We start from the raw sequence: 19,786 nt of genomic DNA, 5'->3' as shown, positions 1-19,786 counted from the left end.
CAGAGGGCGCCACTAAACCATGTTCTGGATAGGCTGTATGCAGCGGGCAGCCAAAGCGGCTTTCATTGCGTTTGCTGCGCGATTAAACACTAATTCGGCATGACACTTCATTGGCCACAAACGACAGCAAACACGGGGTAAAGATCAGTTCAGAATGGGAGCCACTTCGCGCTGCCATACCGCGAAACGACCAAACCGCAAGACAGAGCCTCTCGCCGAAGGCCTTCGGAGCGCTCGGAGCCGGTCGAATCCTCCTGTCCATACGACTGCAGCGCCACCGCGTACATCCGGGATTTTTCCGAGTCGGTGCCTTATCCCCCTACTCCTTTCTAGTATGCGCCGCCTTTTCCACCGCTTGGTGGCGGGTATGTTGACAGGTCATTTCTTGTTTCCGTACTTTATAAACTGCATTTCTTTCTTTTTTTCATCTATAATAGTGAACAAAAACTACTTTTATAAATAATTGAAACGGTTCGCGCCACTTATATTTTGTATTTCGACCAAAAAGAAGCTTTTAGCAGCTCTGTCCAGTAGTAAGCCCAGGACCAAAGACGTCACATTTTGCGCGCTTTCGGTACCGCGGGTCGCCCTTGTCGGTGGAGGAGGTTTCCGTGTCGTCCGGTTAAAATATGGCGCACTGATATTTAGCCACTTTTTCCGTGCCCGCTGGCTTGCCCAAACCCCAAGAGACGTGGAAACCACATAAAAGGTAGACGCTTAAATATGATTGCCGGGCCCCTTTAAAATAGTTCCCGTGTGTTTGTCGATCGAAAAAGCAGCAAATTCTGACTTCGCTCTGGTTTCAACGCTGCTAAGGACCTATGTCACCTTTAAAACAGAAGGGTAGGTTTTCACAATATTTGTGGCTGCTTGTTTTTGCAGTTGATCATTTTGGAGTCTTGAGTTTTGTAGATTCAAAAATAAAAGGGGGGGGGGGGGGCTTTTTTTTGATAGACATGCTTTAGTGGATATGCTATTTTTTGCAGTCATTTTATGGAACTATATTTACAGGCTAAATAAACTACCAGGCATAAAAGTGGGAGGGGAGGGAACCTTTATTCCAACTGAAGTGTTGCGCTATATGATTCATTCTTCAACAATTTATTACGTTATATTATGGAAATCTGCGCTGTAGTTACATGTGCGGCAGTGGCTGGTAAATGCCCTGCTCCTGCTTTCTTCAGGGACGCTGCATGCTCTCGTGCCCGGTTATTTATGCAGCGACCAGTTTGCCCAATGTAGCATTTTCCGCAGGACAGTGGGATACGGTATACAACTCCTGTTTGGCACGTGGCAAATCTCTGTGTTTGTCCATTGTTCAAGCTGACCTTCCTGCTTGAACTTGACTTTGATTCGGCTTTTTCTTAGTTTGGCTCGCATGCCTCGCTTTGATAGGCTGTTCTAAAATTCCATCGTTGGTTTCAGGCTGCATGTAAGCCATAAGCTACTTCTGCCCTACCTCCAAAATGCTTCATCTGATGCAATACTTGTCCAATCTAAAATACACTGTTTGCATGAACGTTTGCGCCATTAAACGGGACCTCACGTGCTAGGAAAACTATAAGGTCTTGAAAAGTGGGTCAAACTGCACCAGTCTTATCTTTCCTAGTATTGCCGTACAAATTTTCAGAATAGCTAAAGGTACAAATGTGCAATGGGAAGCATGGCCCTTGGAGGGCTGTCTGCTAACAGATGCCATGGAGAGGTGCAGTAGGATGACAACGATCCAGTGCAAAACGGGAAAGGAGAACCCAAAGGGGGAGAGAAAGAGCCCAGCGCAGAAGGAGAATATCGCTGAGGGTCAGAGGTCTGCATGATAAGTGGAGATTGTAGGCAAACAGTCCGTGAATAAGTTACAGGTAGGCGGAAGACCTTTCGCTTTTAGTGCAAAAACACAGATAGGTGAGCATTTGCCTCTGACAGTTGTGACGGCTGGGTGACCCAGCCATCCTGTTTATTTTTGGATATGTGCCACTACCACGGGACAAGCAGTAGGATATGACACCATGTGCTCATTTTCTTAAGTGAAAATGATGAGTTGACACCTTACTTGGTGTTCACTCACCATTTCTCTAAAAATTTCGGAAAAAAAAAAGAAAAAAAAATCCAAAAGACACTTTGATTCTCCTAAAAAATAAACTCAGAAAATGCAGAATACTACCTTTAACTAAGGAAAATAGGGTGCTATTTCGTCCTAACGTCCATTCTCTTTAAGCTTTCTTTGCGAGGAGAATGTAAATTTTGTGATTGAAGTGAAGCAAGCGAGAACGGTCATTGTATCGGGGTCGCAAAAGGGAAGTATCTAGCAGACCGAGCATACCTTTTTGAGGAGACCATGGTGGCGCATAGTTACATAACACAGAGTGGAAGAAAAATGGCAACACCAAAGAAGCGGTGGAGGCAGGAGGTTCAGCTTATCCAGTTAGCGCCTTTAGCCCCTAATCATATTCGACCAGCTAGCCCAAATTCAACGCCTTCTACAGCTTATCTCCCCACTGAGCTTCGGCCACTTTTACTTTCATCCACCGACCAAAGTTTGTGCTTTCGTCACTGTACGAGGACGGTGCACATGTGCTCGGAACTGTTCTTGCAAAAGGTCCATTGCAGAGCAGCTGTGCGTGCTGTGTAGCAGCTTCATTGAGGGCTGCACATATGCTGGGGTAGCATTGCAGCAATCATTGCTGGATTGTTCGCCAACTAGGGGCCTGCATTTGACAACGGCACCAATCGTAGCTGTTGGCTGACTGTTTCAAACAGCATCTTTGCTCCGACTTTGCATTTACACGCAACATGCGAAATTCCCTTTTATCTCAAACTGTTTGCGGTTCCATTTTTGAATGTTTTCTTGCCTTTTCATTTCCGTGGGTTGACAGCGTCTCGTTCGTGCCTCAAGTTTGCCTGTCATCTTTGGGGGAGAAGCCTTCCAGTTATGTTCCGTCCCTTTTGCTGCGATGCAGTCGATGTGTGAAATGGCTGGTGTCTGCCACTGGCTTCAAAAACTTGCAGTTTGTCAAGGGCTTGCCTGTTTTCATATATTAGTTTTTACTCTAATGGTGTACTGCATGCTTTTTGAGATCTTGTTGTGACTGTAATGCACACTTCTAAGGAGTAGGGTGTCGGTATTCAATCCCCAGGGAAATTAGTTTTGGGTGTGTGCCTCAAAATACTTGTTTTCTTAACTAGCATTGCTGCGCTATTGTTTCCTAATTCTTTGTCTCGAGTGAATTGTTGCAAATTACTCCGAGGCCTGGGGGCATTCAAATGCCATCAGACTGACGCTTCACTTCGACATGTTTTTGTGTCAATGTCAAGGTTTTTTTTTATTTTTTTATTTGTTGCATCAAATGTTTTTTTATCCTGATGGGGTGGTTTGAACAATGGCTGTCAGTATGTCTGACAGTAAGCAGGAAGTGTATGTTCAGCCAAACAAAATTTTGGGAAACAAACAACTTTCTCAGTTGTTGAAAATGCTGCAGTTGCCATAGATGTTGGTTGCTCAGAAAACATTTGCAATTGGATTCCCATTGATTGCATATTATTTGGTTAATAGCAGTCTATGCTAGCATATGTCTGTGATGATTTATCCGTAAGGGATTAGGAATGAAACCTTGGGATACCAATTCTCGTGTCCTGTAAGACTATGATATATTCTCAGTTGTAGCAGAAGTCATTAATAGAAATTATGAAGTTTAATAGAGATGCAGGTGCCCGACACTCATTTTCACCTGAAGAACAATTGTAAAAATAAGTTTGCCTCGTGGAGTACTGCAAAATTCCCCCTTTACGTTGGGAGTTAACATGCTTGCGTGCAAATTAATGATAGGATATTTGTAATTTTATCAAGGCAGAAAACCTCCTTCAGAAACAAAAGGTCTCATTTATTTCCTCAAAGCTCTCTCATTTTAGAGAGATTTTACGGGGAAATGGTATTCCTCAGGGAGGTGTACTTAGCATCACTCTCTTTTTTCTTGAATTGAATTTGGTTGATAGTGCAATACCTCCTTCAGTGCTGTACTCTATATATATGTTGATGACCTACAGATTTTTGTCTTGTCCTCTAATTCATCAATTTGCAAACATCGGGTCCAACCTACAGTCAATAACTTGTTTAAATGGGCTGATGCAAATGTACTGTAGAATAACTTGTAATTGGGCTTCTTGGTGAACGTTAAGAAGCATGGTCTAAGGTGCAAAAAACACAATCCAGCACACACAGGTGCCCGTGCGAGTGTCTTCTTCCTGTGTTAGTTGTTTTTTTGCACCTTACAACATGCTTCCTGATACAAATAATTTGAGATTAAAAAAAAGATAACAGCTTATGGTTTTTTTTTAGTCATCGTGGAATTTTCTATGAACCATCTTTAAATAATGTAAACAACTTAATTTTCGTGTGGGCCTAAATTTCACTAATCGCCTACAATTTGCGAAAAATAGGTTCCGCAAACAATTCCAGTAAAACGTAACTGCATTGGAATCTATATTGAGATCCCACCGCATCGCGAACATTAGAACCCGCAAATTATTCTGAAATTTCAGCTTTGACCTAAATTGCAAAATACTGAGCCTGCAAAAAATAAGTCGTTTACAGTATGTATGAAATTCGAATTGCCGTAAAAAGTTAGATTCTTAGTTATCTTATTTGATCGCAAATTGGCTTTACTTCTGCACACCAAGAACCTAAAACACGAGTGCCTCGTATCTCCGTTAATGTTTTGTTGCATATGTTTTGGGGATTGGACCAATTTTGTTGCATCTATCGCTCAGTTATTTGTTCCCAGCTCGACTGGGGTAGCCTCGTGTACAGCTCCACTCAGGCATCGATCGTGAAGGCGTTGGACCCCGTTCATCACCGGAGGCTGCAATTAGCAACCAATTCGTTCCACACCTCCCCGATGCTTAGTGTTTGCACGGGGGATAAGGAAGCGTTCCAGGGCGCTGGAGATTCGACCCAGGCATTATGTACTGCCGCCAATATTCCGTCGTCCCCCTTCCTCAGCGAGGAACGGGAGTTCAGTGAAATCTGTTAAAATAGATTCAAAGCATCCAGTAGTTAGGTGTCCATCATTGCATCTGCATTATGCAAAATGCGCACAAATTGCTTCGTTGCTAGCATTATTTTTTTGTATTCAACCATCGTATACACCAACTCACGCTTACAAACAAACCGGCGTGACTCTAGCAGCGTGCCACCGTCACTGCACATTCGTGATGGGGTGTGGCTAAGAAGCGCCGTGTCCCAAATCAACAAAGCATTGGTTTGTGATGTTGTCGGCTTGAGTGGGAGTCCCCGTGCTCTTTTTTTGCGTTAGAATTATTGATCCCACATATTTTTAAGAATGTTTGAAAAAAAAAATTGGGGTGTGCTTTTGTATGCAGAGTTTAGAATTTAGTGTGCCTCAACGGGCGACTTGTCTCCGAGCTTCACATGAAAAATTTAGCCACTGCTGTACAACCGCTAGCCTGGGGTCTTCACCACGCAGTAGTGATACACCACCGCACGCCGGTACGGTGTGGGCCGTGGGTTGCCGACCCCTGATCGAGACAGCGTCTAGCAAAGTGAAACGTTTTGTGTTCCCTTTGGTAAGAGATGTCCATTCTCTGTTTCCATGCAGGCATGAGCAGGGTGGCCTCGCAGGAGATAGCGGGCAAGTATGGGCTGTGCCCCGGCGGAGGGGGGGGGCGGCGCCGGGGGGGAGGAGGGGGGTGGCAGCCTGCAACAGCAGCTCGAGGAGCTGAAGCGCAAGCTAAAGGAGGAACACCGCAAGGAGCTCAAGATCAAGGAGGGTGCGGAGAACCTGCGCAAGGCCACCACAGACCGCAAGAGCCTGGCCCACGTCAACTCCATCGTGAAGAAGTCCAACTCGCGCCTCTGCGACCTCCGCCGGCAGCTGAGCGACCTCACGGCCGACATCCTCGTCATCCAGGGACACCCGTCTGCGCAGGGTGAGGAAAGTTTGCACGAGGTTGCCCACTTGCGACGGGAGACTTGCATTCGTGTTGCAGGGTTGCAACACGAGCGCAACCTGCAACGAAGTTACAGGACTGCGGAATTGTCACAGGTTTGGCTTTAGGAACAGAGGTTCAAATAGAACATTTCCTACGCCGATGATGTAAGGAAGGGGCACTGACACATGCATATCCTTTGGATAGTATCACTTGTGCTTCATACAGTTCCCTTTAGCGCCTGACATAGAACCGCTTCAGGACTCGAGTGTCTGCAAACAAGGGGGTGGTGTGCATTTGCAGTCTCGAACTTGTATTGCTAGGTGTCCTGCTGGAGAAAACTGGATGGACAGTGTGCTCTCGTAGCCTCATATTTAGGCATCTACCCGTTTCGCCAACATAGACTTTTCCACATGTAAAAGGTATCTGATAGACAACCTTGCCAAGCCAGTTAACATATTTGTCTGTATGCTTCGCTCGGAATTAATCTCGGGGCGAAGCTTTTTTTAAGCTTGTTAGGTGCTGAGAGAAAAATTTGCACCTCAAACCTGGAAGCCACCCTCTTTAGATTGTGTGAGATTTTGTGGATGTAGGGCACAACTGCTGGTTGGCCTCTTTTATCTGGGTTTCTATCTCATACTCTTCTTGATTATGGCATGCATTCTGAGATATCCAGCACAGTCGTCGAAAGATATTTACGAGCGATGAGTCTTTGTATTTGTGTGTTGAAGCTGTCTCTGTCAGAGAGGAAGCAAGGTTTTTTGAATGCAGCGCTCAATTTGCCAAAAATATCTAAATTTGGTGACGCTAAATCGTCGAATAGCATTTGCACGCGAAATAGTGATGACATTTTTCCTTCAAAGTCGGCCCTAGCATAATCACGAATTTTCTTAGTTTTCCTTTGACTTGTAAGATTTAGAAGTATTTAACGAAAAATGCGGGAGATAATGGTCAGTGAGACCAGGCATGCGCGTGTAATCGATCCGCAAGACGTGGGCTGGCTGTCCGGACTGGGATCTGGGCCTTGTACGATATAGACTGCTCTTTCTCTCTCAGATGAGCAGCCAGCGTTAATGGACAGCTACTATGGAGACAAGGGGGACGTTCCACTGTCCACGACGGACCAGAGGCTGCAGTCGCTCGAGAAGCAGCTCAACATCGAGCTCAAGGTAAATAAATAACCCCGCAGTGTATTATACCTCATACCAGGGGTGGCCAAGCTGCGGCTCCTCGCATGCTCAAGTGCGGCTCTTGGCTCCCCTTCCCCCGCCTCCCTCCCGGTCACACGACCCCAGAAAGAAAAATGGAACGCGTTTTAAACCGAAAGACAGGTTGGGGTTTTGTAGTCTTGTGCTACTGCTACCTTACGTACAATTGGACTGCTTTTGACTCGGGTAGATTGAAAATAGTTCATTTATTGCTCTAGACAAAAGTTTGGCCCCCTCCCCCCGCGGCTCTCGCAAGTTTCGTGGTTTTGTTCGCGGCTCTTAGACCGGATCAGCCCGGCCACCCCTGCTTTAGACTATATTCAACTCATATATGCAATTTTCGAAAAACCAAACATATTGCAATGGTTTACCATTTCAAGACCCGCGTCTTCGCTCAATCGAGTGTTGACTGTGACTTGTAATGAAAACTGTTGACACTTAGCCATTTATGGTTGTACGATAGGATAGTATGCTATCGACTGTTATAGTGCAACCCATCTATAACGATCATGAGAAAACCCAAAACTTCAATCGTTATAACCGAGTATCGTTGTATCGGGGCTAGAAATTGATCATTTCCAGTCTAGAAACTCTAGGAACTGATCGTTATAAGCGGTACATTGTTATATGTGGCATCGTTATAACTGGGTTGCACTATACAGTGTAGACCGCATATAACGTATGTCGCGGGAGTCACGAAAATCCGCAATATAAGCGGTACCGCGCTATAACCAAAACATCAATTTTTCAGGCCAAAATACATGCCACGAGACAACTTACCTTTATAAAACAATTTATTTTATATTAGATGAAAAATAAAGCTTAGTTTGAGGAAAGTCTTTATTTCACCAGGCTAGTACACTTCTCTCTCAAGTGTGTCACACATTTTGAAACGGCGTCGCAGGTTGCGGACGGACATTGCGAGCGTTCAGGTTTGCTAACCGTAATCACTTTTCTCCGGTGATGAAAACGCGTGAAAATTCGCATCCTTTATACGGTACGCGCATGAAATGCTGCAAAAAAAGGCATGAAATGCGCGCATGAAATGCTCCAAATAAGAAATCCGGGCGATGTTCGAAAACACAAATGCGCACCACTGTAGTTGAAGTAAACAAACACGACGACACGGGCGTTTTTGCCGTCTTGAGAGTTCCGCCACGACATCGCCGCACGAGTAGGTGGATCTTCCCTTCAAGTATGTGCTGGGCTATCATAGCGACACACAACGAAAATTTACAGTCAAGGATAGCGCTTTTACGCGGAACGATGAGCTTCCACCACGCTGTCGACGCCGACGATCACCACCGACGCCATGTTCGCGGATAGAAGCCGGCTCGCGACCGGCATGCAACGCGCGCGAACGGCTGGTTGGGCTCGCCAACGCCTTGCGCCGTGAACGACACATGCGTGCGTCCCTCTGTCACTATGGCAACTGAAACCTCTCTTTTGCTTCTCCCCGCTTCTTCGAGCAACCTCCTTGCCATCGTTGCCCCCGCGAGTGCCGCTTGCGGCTAGCGGCGTTATCTGGTGTTGCACAGGGAAGCGTGCTCGCTGCGCCGGTCGGTCGGCGAAGCGCCCTCGCTGCTCCAGAAACCGCACTATAACCGGTATTTCCCCTCGCGCGCCTGCATTTTAAGCGGTGTGTAATTACATGGAGTTCTATGGGGGGTGAACCGGTGGTTTAAAAAAGCCGCATTATACCCGGTCCTGCACTATAAGCGGTTACGTCGTAAGTGGTCTATACTGCATATCGCCGTGCGTGCAACTAGCCAAGTAGGCAGTGCACTTGTGACCAAATGGTTATCATATTTGGCTCCCACGCAAAGAGCTGAGGTCCAATGCCTAGTAGTGGAGGCATCTTTTTGTTATTTTTCTAATTGTCGCGTTTTCCTAAATTGGAGAACTCTGTGACACGTTTGAAATGGCAATTCTATGAGCCGAATCTTCTTCGCCAATTGTTCCGCCCACGTGTGTCCAAAAGGGGCTCCACGTGGCGAGCGGGAGTCAGTCTCGCCCCAGCGTTCGATCCTGCTGTTTCGCCGCCATTGACGCCTGCAACGCTAGCCTTTTCCTATCTTGTTTTGGGCACAAGTTCGTCCCATTAAATGTTTAGTTTGCTTCAGTTTTCGTCGCCTCATCAATTGTCATTCTTGACAATATGATAGTCGACTATCGATAGTACCGTCAATAGCCTACCATCAAGAGTCATTATCGATAGTATACTGTCGACACTAGTGTGGATAGTTTTGTGCCAGTACCGCTTAGTTTTCTCCAGATGCTTGGGGTACAAAAGAGCCGTTGCTCCCTAGGTGAAGCAGGGGACGGAGAACATGCTGCAGATGTACAGCTGCGGGCCCTCCAAGGACCGCAAGCTGCTGGCCGAGGCCCAGCAGATGCAGGCGGACTCCAAGGCCAAGATCGACTACATCCGCATGATGATGGCGCGCCTGAGGCAGAGCCAGGACGCACACGCCAAGGGGAACCACGCCGACGGCGCCGCCACAGACGGAGGGGGAACCAACAACCACCTGGATTCGGCTGTTGTGGCAGGTCGGTGGCAGTGCCTGCATGTCCTCCCTACATTTCTGGTAAAGTCCACCGAGTCTGAGCTTCTTTTCTTGCGGCCGCGTATCGTCATTGACGCCCGTCAAAGCTGACTCCCGCTGCCTAAACATACGCGCGTCACAATTATTATTACGGTCACTCTCAATAACTCGAAGCTCACATGAACAGCAAAACACCTCGACTTAAAAGAACACGCGCAGTCGGACCATTTGTTTTTATTTGGTACTCACTTGGAGAAGTTGATCTTTGCTTGCCTCCGCTAATGGAGAATCACCACATTCTGCTAACCAAGATGTGCAGTGTGAACTATACTTCGCAAATCGCGAACCTTTCTTGGGCATCTTCGACAGTTTCTTCCATAAAATAAATATTCTAAATTGTACTTTATTGCGCCACGAGCAGTTTCCACGTCTGTGGCATTCGGCCATGTAGCACGGAAACCGACGAGAGTTTTTCTAGGCCTAGCCACTTGCCCTATCTCACCGTCTAAAAGCCGACCACCGATTGTGGCACGGTTGCCGACATTAATATATTCAGTGCACAAAGCATCTCATTCGGCCAGGTAATGCCTCGAACCACGCTTTGTTGGTCGTACACGCCGTGCGTAATACGTACTGCGTATTCTTTCAGGTTTCTCGCACTCGCTTTGTGCTCATTTCGCAACGGCGCACGCGCGTTCCCATAAAGACTGGATGCGAGGCTTCATTGAGAAAAAACGACGGGACTATCCCGGCCAAAATGGGTCCCCGGTGGTACGGGGTGCCAGACAGAACGGTCGAAGACCCGTATCCGCAGCGTCCCCGGCAGTGTTGCTCGCGCGGGCACGTGCCCCCTGTGGGAGTCGCTGAAAGGGCCTCCGGGTGCAGGCAAGGTGGTGGAGGGCACGTCCCCCTTGGAGCTCCAGATCGAGGACCTGCGGCACCGGCTGAAGGTGGAGTGCGCTGTCATTGAGGGGGCCAAGAACGTGCTCAAGCTCTGCCAGGGCAGCAAGGTTACCGACCGCAAGGTCTTCCAGGAGGTGAGACTCCCCCTCTTTCCGTGGGAGACATGGGTCTTTGGAACCAAAAACTCCATAAAAAAGTTTTTTGCAAAATGGTGATCTTAAAATCTACAGCTTCCTATATTGAAGATTCATATTTGAGCCATGATATCTCTTTATACTATCTGTATGGGCTGAAATTGCACTGAAGCTGATGCTAAAACAACACTTTCTCAAAACACAAATTTTGGACTCCTTACAAATTTTCAGGGGGATATCTCAGCATCTAGGGCTGACAGAAAGATAACTTTTTTAGCACCATGTAGCTAAATGTGCAAAGCATGCAATGTTGGATGCAGGTTTTTCAATATAGGTGTAGGGAAAGTTTTAACTGAAGCAATGTTTTATTGTTTGGTAGTTGCACATTGAGCACTGTACTTCAATGTGTTGTAAAGTCAATAATAATGGTTCAATTTAAAAAGTGCTTCCAACGTGCATTCTTCATAATTTGTAGTAATCTGACCATATGTTAAAACATTCTTTTCTAAAAAATGATTTTTCTCTATTGTTTTTGAAAACAAAGTCTGGTTAGTTATAATTATCCTGAGAAGTAAGCTACTAATTAAAAAAATAACATATTTGATATCAGCTCAGAGGTCTGATAAAGCTTGTGCTGTTTCATTGGGCTCGGTCAGAAAAACAGGGAAAAAAAGCCCAAGACCAGTGTGTTCCCCCTTAATGGCCAAGGAACCTCGGTCTGTGGTCAAACTCGAACTGGTTTTCCCTCACAATGAGCCGCAGCGGATGCCACCCGGCCGATCCGGCACCGCAAACGTCTCGCGTGTCACATTGGATAGGCTCCGACGGCTCGTGGCGTCGTCTGCGGTATAAAGTTTATGTTGAGGAATTCCCTAGAATCCCGGATAAACTCCCACTCGTGGGGAAGGGATGAATAGGAAGAAACGTTGGGTGGCGACGTCTTGGGACGAAAACGGTTCTTTTTCGACGGAAATAAGCCTAAAACATGTCGGTAGCCACTAGAGCTCGCTTGATATGGAAACCGGCGCTCCCGACACTGCCCTCTGGCGTTCGGCACCGATCCTCGAGTCGAGCTCTCGGGAAACGGTCACCCGAGGACCGCACTGTCAATGTCGGCGGAGTGTCTACCAAACTGTAAAACCGGAAGTTCTCGGTGCAAACTGGGCTCTAAGGGGGGAACCCGGCAATTCCACCCCAGTCACGTCATCTTGAAAGAGGCGCACGAAGACAAACTTCCATTTTTATCGTTTATGAGTCCCTAAATGGACGGTTCCTGCATATAGCATGTTTGCCAAATGACTTCATGACGCTAGAGCTCGTCTTTAAAGCTTCCCCACTCCGGAACGTTCAGGGCCCGTCGAGAGCGTGGCGGTCAAGTTAATTGCTGCTTCTTGGGTGAGACCATGTAGAAATTTAAACTGCGAAGTCCGTAGGATATAGCGGCATTTACAGATGAAAACTTCACTTGGACACACTGCGTCCCCGTAGGAGCCAGTCGGGGAATTTTTCATAAAATAGTCGGGGGGGGAAAGAAAATGCAATTTTGGTAGGTTAACGGGCCTCCCTTTTGTCAAGACGTAGGCGGTGGGGCCCAGTCACGTGACAGTCCCGTCCCCGTGGCCACGGTGCAAGATATTTAAGTCTGGACACTCAGCAAGGCGAACGCTGCGACTGATCGGGTAAAGTCCTGTTCGTCCACGCTCGAGTAGACTCTGCTGACAGCGTCTCCGCCGTCCGGATTGCGCAACTGAGAGAGAAAAAATAGGAACAAAAAAAAGTTAAAAAAATGTCTCATTTTCAAGGCACCGAGGCACTCGCTCCTTCCGCTCAGAGCGTCTCTTCTGACCTTGACGGACGTGGGCTCAAACACCACGCCGGGGATCTCTTCGCTTCAGCGTATTCGTAAAGCTGGTATTACCGCCGTTGAGGCGTGAAACTAGCGTCGGTAACGAAGCAACATACAAGCAACACGTGTACCGCGGGTGCCAAGTCCTATGTGACATGGCGTGACTGGAAAACTACTTTAACAAGCGAGAACGTCACCCATAGAGAAGCATGGGAAATGCGGCCTGGGGCAGGCTGCTTGCGACCAAGGCGAGGAGGGGATTTAACCCGGCAAGTGCGACGCGCGCGGCGTACACACCCACTCGTACCTCTTGCGCCGCGTTCCAGGCCCAGAGCAGCCTGGTGGAATCAAGCGAAAAGCTGGACCTGATCCGGCGCTCCCTGGAGCTGCGCCGGGCGGAGCTGTCCCCGGGCAGCGCCAAGTGGCAGCTGCTCAAACGGGAGCTGGACGGCAGCCAGCTGGCCAGCCCCTACTCGCCCTCCATCGTGGCCCACGGGGCCAGGGAGGGACACGTGGTGGGGGGCGGCTCCCCCGCCCCTCCCCCGGCCCCCCTGGCGCCCCACACCAGCTCCCTCTCCAAGCCGGCCTCTGTCACGGGCCAGCTGCAAGTCAGGTGGGTTGCGTCCGGTGCAAGCGCGGAGCTGGGATCAAACGGTGGGCTCCCTCAATTGACCCGGTCTACGTTGGCGCAGAAAAGTGTGGCAAAGTACGGGGCAGTGCTTGCAGTATGTGTTTGTTTAAATATCGGCTGCACTCGTAAATAGAATGCAGTGGTGTGCAATGAGTGTAGCTGGTGCCTGAGGTGAATCAAACGAGCCTAGTGATGCAGCAGGGGAGAGCACTTGAAAGCTGTAGTGTGTTTTTACAGCAGAGCTGTTGAGGGCTAGGTTCCCGAGGAACGTGTCCAGTACCAAAGAAATGTCGACTCAAAACTCTGGACAGCTACCGCCATCTATGAGCTACGGCGGCAACCAGACGACCGGCTTGCCAGTTGTCTGGTCGCTTAGTTATGCCGTATGGCGCTAGCCATGTCATGGCGTTTTCTTTACTCTGTATGTGACGGATGGCATCGATGGAGTTCGCCAATCGTTTGGTTATGTTTGGTAGCTGTCCTGGCTGTCCACCCTCCCATTAGGCCTAACGACGGGCGCGGCGGGTGTGAATGGCAGGGTATCGCTAGAGTGTGCGTCTCCGAGCCAAGAACGACGGAGAAATTTTCGGAGCACCAAGCTTTCTACTCGGTGCTCATGTCCCTCGTGATCTTCAAGAGTGCGTGCAGAGCCTGCGCACGACAACGAGTGCATGCTGGATGCTAGGTATCGGAAAGAGACGATGACGTTGGGCGCTCATCCTACCAGTAACTTCTGCGTCGCCCTAAAATTAAACCCTTAGAGAAAAGATTATACGAGCTCGATCGTGCTGACAAAGACTGGTAAGCGCAGAATGTGTGATAGGCCTTGCAGGGAAGAAGAAGAGGGCATCTAAACGGTACCGCCTACCCAAGGTTCGCTTTCATTTCCGACACGCCGTGAGATGGTGCTACGTGACCGAAAGGGCCGCGAAATGCACGAGCTCATTCGCGCGCTGTGGGGACGAGCTTGCTCTTGCGTGGTCCGTACCACTAAGCCTTGATGGCTTTGTCGCCAAAGCACTTGGCTCGCAACCTCGATGCGATGAGTTCCAATCCCGCCGGGGCACTCGAGTCTTTTTATACGATTGCTTTTGGGCATAACCCTTTTTGGTGTCACCGCTACAACCGGCCACTACAGCCTGCTGTTACAACCGGCCATAACAGTCAAACGTTATAACTCCGTGGAGATCAGCTGACAAAACAGATTCTGCAATAAAAATCATGAGCCATTCCACTCTGACGGCGGAGGACCAGCAAGGCTTTTAGCACACGACATAGACGTGACACAGAATTTAGCGTATGCTCCATTAAAGTTGTCCAGTTTAGCAGCATGTATTCGCATCTTTTTGATGCGTTCTCCGCCCCGCGACGTTTGTTGTCTTGTCTGGTTTCCGCGTGCTGTTGGCGTTTTGTGCACTATTTTCATCGGTGGTGTTTGCCGCCCGCCGCAGCCGCTGATATCCTCAGTGCCGTTCCCACCCTTGCTCTTTGTAGGCGCATTGCTATTCGGGCGTGCAGACTATACGTCTCCTCCCCATTACGACGAGGGAAGTGCAATAAACCTATTGCTATACAGTCGAACCTCGATATAACGAACTTCAATGTAACGAAATCCTCGATTTAACGAAGTATTTTATTTTTCATAATTTTTTGCCCATAGACCCCATGTATTTTTAGTCTCTATATAACGAAGTCTATTTTGCTGCTATTTCGATATAACGAAGCGCCATTGCAATAGAAGGCAATAAATAACTAGACTCTAAAAAACAACTTCGCAAAAAAATTGTGGTTAAAAAAAAATTATGCGCAAACGCGAGCGCTTGATAGGTTACTTCACGGGGACAGGCCTTCCAACGTCCCTAGGCCACCTAGGCTGCCCGAGGGTGCGGCGCCGGTAGCGCCGGCGAGGCATGCGGCAAAGCGGATTCCGCGAGGCTGGACATAAAATGCCGAGCAAAAAGTTAACACGGCATAACAGCATCACCACTGACATTCACTGATCATCATAGTCCACTGTACCGCGGGTAGCGCGGGAGCCAACTTCAGCGGGCGAGCGACGTGATGGCGCGACCGCACGGGCAGTGCCATCTAGGAGAAGACCGATTATCGCTGGATTATCGTCTTGCGAGCGTGATGCAAAGCAAAGGCGCAAGCACACTGTGGGCCTGTGGGCGCAAGGGGGCAAGTAAACTGTGCGGGCAAGAGTGCTGTGTAGGTTGGAAACATTGGCACTGCCTAAACTAAACAGCTTTATTTTTGAACTGGGCGGTTCACTCACGTGCTTGCTGCCATAGGGAAACGTAAAGTTCTTTCTTTGGATGAGAAAGCAAACGTTTTGGACGCCATCCTGAAGAAAGTGCCGAGATCACGAGCACTCGGGAAGTGCTCGACGCAATGGACGTACTGAGGGGGTACACGGCGTCGCATGGGCAGCAAGATGCCGTGCAAGCGCTCTGGGCGCTCGAACGCCGTATGACCAGTATGACGCCGCTGCTACTGTCAAACAAGGCGCAAGCAAAACTCGCGGACTACTTTGCCCCTAAATAAATGTCATTTTCGGTGAGTTTTCATACCCGTAAAATGTTTCGGAATTTGTTTTTTTGCATGCTAAAGCCAAATTTCGATTTAGCGAAATTTCAATGTAACGAAGTAAATTGCGAATTTGACCGACTTTGTTACATCGAGGTTTAACTGTATATTATCCAATCATCAAGGAGAATGCAGGGAAGGGTGTTCCATGCACCGCACGTGCCGGCGTCTGCAGCAGTAACTGTTCTAAGGCAGTGATGTGATTGCTGCGCCAATTGCGCCAAACTGCGCCAAGGGGCTAACCCTGCTACATCCTGCTACATTTTGCCAAAATGTAGGTAATCTGCGCCAAGCCTGCACCAAAGGAGCAATTTCGGTCGCCTTACAAAACCGAAACTAGACTGAGAACCGTAATTGCGCATGCGTCGGCTAGGTGGCACAAGTGGCCGCGCGTTCATCCCCGTAGCGCCGTCTTTCCTGCACGGCATGTTGATCCAGCGTCTCACGTGACTGAATTCGGCAAATAGCAGCGCCGCGCGTTCGAGGCGCGCGGCGCGCTCAAAAGCAGGGGAACGTTCGGCGGGGTGCGTGCAACGTCTACTTTCCTGCATGGCACTTGATCCGGCTCCTCACGTGATCGGATCTCGGCGAATAGCGGCGCGGCGGCACGTGGAAAACAGACGCGCAACTCTGGCTCCCGCGGAACTCTACCCATCACAAAGTACCCTGCATCAATCGTCCATCCGGTCTTGCATGTTTTTTCCCGTCGTCCTAACCTCCTTGCCGCCGTCTCGCGTTTCGCGCCCTCGTGCCCAACATTGCCCGTGCACTCGTCGTCTCCAAAATCTCGTCTCGCGTCTTTTTTAAATTTTTTCAACGATAGAAGCGGGCGTGTGTGGACGCTCCGACGCTAGTGTGCCGGGTGCCAGCCATGCCGTCATGCTGTGAAACAAAACCACGTTTTTTGGGCGGCGAGAGTTACTTTGTGAACTGAAACGCTCGCGCGACCGCAGTCACCGTGGTCGCGCGACGTCGGGTGTTGCCGTCCCCACGTCGCTGCAGATATGGCGCTTTCTAAACTTGTTTATCGACATTCCTGGCCTTCTTTAAATCATACTCTACTACAAAAAACCCCTAACTCAACGTCTGCTTGTCGAAATATTGATTACCTCGGTTTCTCTCGGTGGACTTTCTTTCGAGAGGGAGCCCGGTACGTGAAAAATCTGCCGCGAAAGAAAGTTGGTGAAGAGAAGTGAGCTAAAGCAAAGAAGGCAATGTGTGAACCCGCACATCGCGTTTGTTTGTCTCGAGTTTGGTCGTTGCACAAAGCGCTCCAAGAACGTTTTGACCCTGGCTCGCGATGTCATGCATCGATGCACTCAGGTTCTTTTTTTTTTTTTCTGTATGTTTAGCTTGTACATCGCCTGCCGGCCTACCTACCAAGCACAGGCCGCTCAACATTTTTTTTTTTTTTTTGTATGTTGGACAGTTACATTTTGCATACTATTTTGGGAACCAGTTGGCGGCAGAGGAGAGGTGCATTGTTTCAGTTTCGATTCAACAGCCGTTGTCTCTGCTCGCGCAACGAAGCACGGCCACTGCAAGCCTGCTGAAGTTGCCCTCACGTGCATATGAACATGACTGCATGACAGAGACGCCAGCCGGGACACTTGCAATTCATTGTTTTGCATTTGCTTACTTTTGACGAAAACCTGGTATGTCGGGAACCAGTAAATCGGTGGCAAGCGTTCTTTTCGGAATTGCTCGGCACGCCTATAACACTGTACACGTGTGCGATGTCTCAGCAGTAAAACACAAACAGCAAGTTCTGTCACAACACACCACAAAGTGCCCTTCGTTTGTCCATCAATTAAAACAAATATATTTATTTTTCTAAGAATATCTGCTCCAAAAGCCACTTTTGCTGCTCCAAAACCAGTCTTAAGTAGTAACGCGTTACTAGTAACGCGTTACTGTAACTTCGTTACTTTTTCGGTAACTTGTAACTGTAACGAGTTACTTTTTTAGAATGTAACTTGTAACTGTAGTTCTATTACTTTTTTCTGAGGTAACGATGAAAGTAACGAAGTTACTTTTGTCGTTACTTTTCAGTTCTTTGTGAATAATATATCATTAAACGAGTATAATCTAGCTATTCCTTGCACTTTCCAAAGTGTCTGTTCCGGCATTTTGAGTGTCATTTGGCCTTGCACAAACTTGAGAATACATTCTTTCTCGCGAGTCACTATCCGAATATAGCCACGTGTAGATTTGATGAAGAAAAAAAAAAAAAAAAATGTAGTTATCTTGACGCGCTTGCTTGTACTTTGTGACTGAACACTTACATCTTAGTATATTGAAGCACTACCTCTTTTGCGGTTTTTTTCTTTTCTGCGCACGCATTTTAATCGGGTGAATCAACCGTGAAACAACAATACACGCGGAGGGAACTTCGTATGTTTGGTATTTTGATTAGCGCCACTACTCCGCACTGCGCATGTTTCGTATTTTGATTTGCGCCACTACTCCGGCGTGGTTTCAACGGTGGAGGCAAAATTTACTGTTGTTTGCGCAGGGCTCGTTTCTGGTTTGCCAGGTACGAACTGAAATATATCAAAGGAGTCCACGAACACAGCGCAACCGTCAACGAGCCAGCAATGTGCTAGTGCTACAAGGATAGGGATGTTGATGAGAACAGAAGAGAAGAACAAGCATGGCCGGCGTACAGAGTATTTTTCTGTGGTGAAGTTGGTTGCTAACTATTTGACCGCAGTATGCAAACTTTGCAACAAGGAGTACTCCGACAACAAGTCTTCGTGTTCAAATCTGAGAAAACACATTCAGTTCAATGTTTGTCTTTATTCTTTTCATAATATTGACTAATTATCCAGCTAAATTATTAAGTTTGAATGAAGTTTGAGTTAATATTAAGTCCGACAACAAGTCTTCGTGTTCAAATCTGAGAAAACACATCCAGTTCAATTTTTGTCTTTATTCTTTTCATAATATTGACTAATTCTCCAGCAAAATTATTAAGTTTGAATTTACCGCTACGGTGAAAGCCCGACTGATTCGTGTCTATATTTTTTTCTTTCGAACATTAGTTTTTCATTAATTTTTGTGTTATAGAAAAGTAACTGAAAAGTAACGTCGTTACTTTTTGAAAGTAACTGTAACGAGTTACTTTTTTGTTGCGGTAACTGTAACGGTAACTTCGTTACTTTTTTTGTGAAAGTAACTGTAACTGTAACGAATTACTTTCTAAAAGTAACTTACCCATGACTGTCCAAAACACTGTTTGGGCTGCTCCAAAAGCCACTTCTGCTGCTCCAAAACACTGTTCTGGCTGCTCCAAAGGCCACTTTTGCTGCTCCAAAACACTGTTTTGGCTGCTCCAAAAGGTGCTCCAAAATGGCTTAGGCCAATCACATCACTGCTAAGGCCAAAGCCTAAAACAAATGGCATCTTGTACGCGAGTTCGTCAACGCTTTATTTTGGCTATTTACTTCGAATCTTTTATACGGGGAAGGCATGCGCGTATGGCGGTGCGAGCGTAGAGTTTTCGGTCTCGCACAGAAAAAAAACTACGGAACCCTAGCCATAAACAGCTTGGCTGTAAAAAAAGTGTTCTCTTCGAAGAGAACTCAGAAAACCACTGGTATGTGAAAGTTTCCTTCACGTACCAGTGGGGGGGTCTCCTTCATGAACTAAATGCTTACGTGTGTAAATCACATTTTTGGCTCATGAGCACTGTGGCCACGCGGTATTGCGGTAGTTTTCGGGATACTGTTACACTAAAACTAGGTTTATTGAATTTAGTGCCCGCAAAATGCCATTTTAAATTTAACGAAGTTCCCAATTTAAGTATGAAGAATGGGGAGTTGAACCAGTTGGGTATTGACTTAAGGGGGACACTACCCAGAAAACACAATTTCGGCAAAAAAAGTTGATTTAAAAAAATGTCCTATTTACATCCAGCAACACCTAGAGAGTATTCCCAGAAAGTTTCATTAGTTTACACTGCTTAGTTAATTTTTTATACATTA

At 47.5% G+C, this 19,786-nt stretch overlaps 1 protein-coding gene across 1 annotated transcript in view; it reads left to right on the top strand.

Moving 5' to 3' along the window:
• Positions 1 to 19,786, top strand: part of LOC8037522 (serine/threonine-protein kinase N2) — a 95,250-nt gene that overhangs the window by 4,516 nt on the left and 70,948 nt on the right. The window contains exons 2-6 of the mRNA XM_040214816.3: positions 5,613 to 5,943; positions 7,000 to 7,112; positions 9,461 to 9,701; positions 10,583 to 10,734; positions 12,907 to 13,193. Coding sequence (XP_040070750.2) covers positions 5,652 to 5,943; positions 7,000 to 7,112; positions 9,461 to 9,701; positions 10,583 to 10,734; positions 12,907 to 13,193 — 1,085 coding nt within the window. The 5' untranslated portion in view covers positions 5,613 to 5,651. The remainder of the gene's footprint in view (positions 1 to 5,612; positions 5,944 to 6,999; positions 7,113 to 9,460; positions 9,702 to 10,582; positions 10,735 to 12,906; positions 13,194 to 19,786) is intronic.

This window comes from Ixodes scapularis, unplaced genomic scaffold (genome assembly GCF_016920785.2).
Source record: "Ixodes scapularis isolate PalLabHiFi unplaced genomic scaffold, ASM1692078v2 PGA_scaffold3__209_contigs__length_174095766, whole genome shotgun sequence".
NCBI classification, from domain to species: domain Eukaryota; kingdom Metazoa; phylum Arthropoda; class Arachnida; order Ixodida; family Ixodidae; genus Ixodes; species Ixodes scapularis.
Note: the sequence above shows the minus strand (reverse complement) of the source record. Positions and strands in the feature narration are given on the sequence as shown.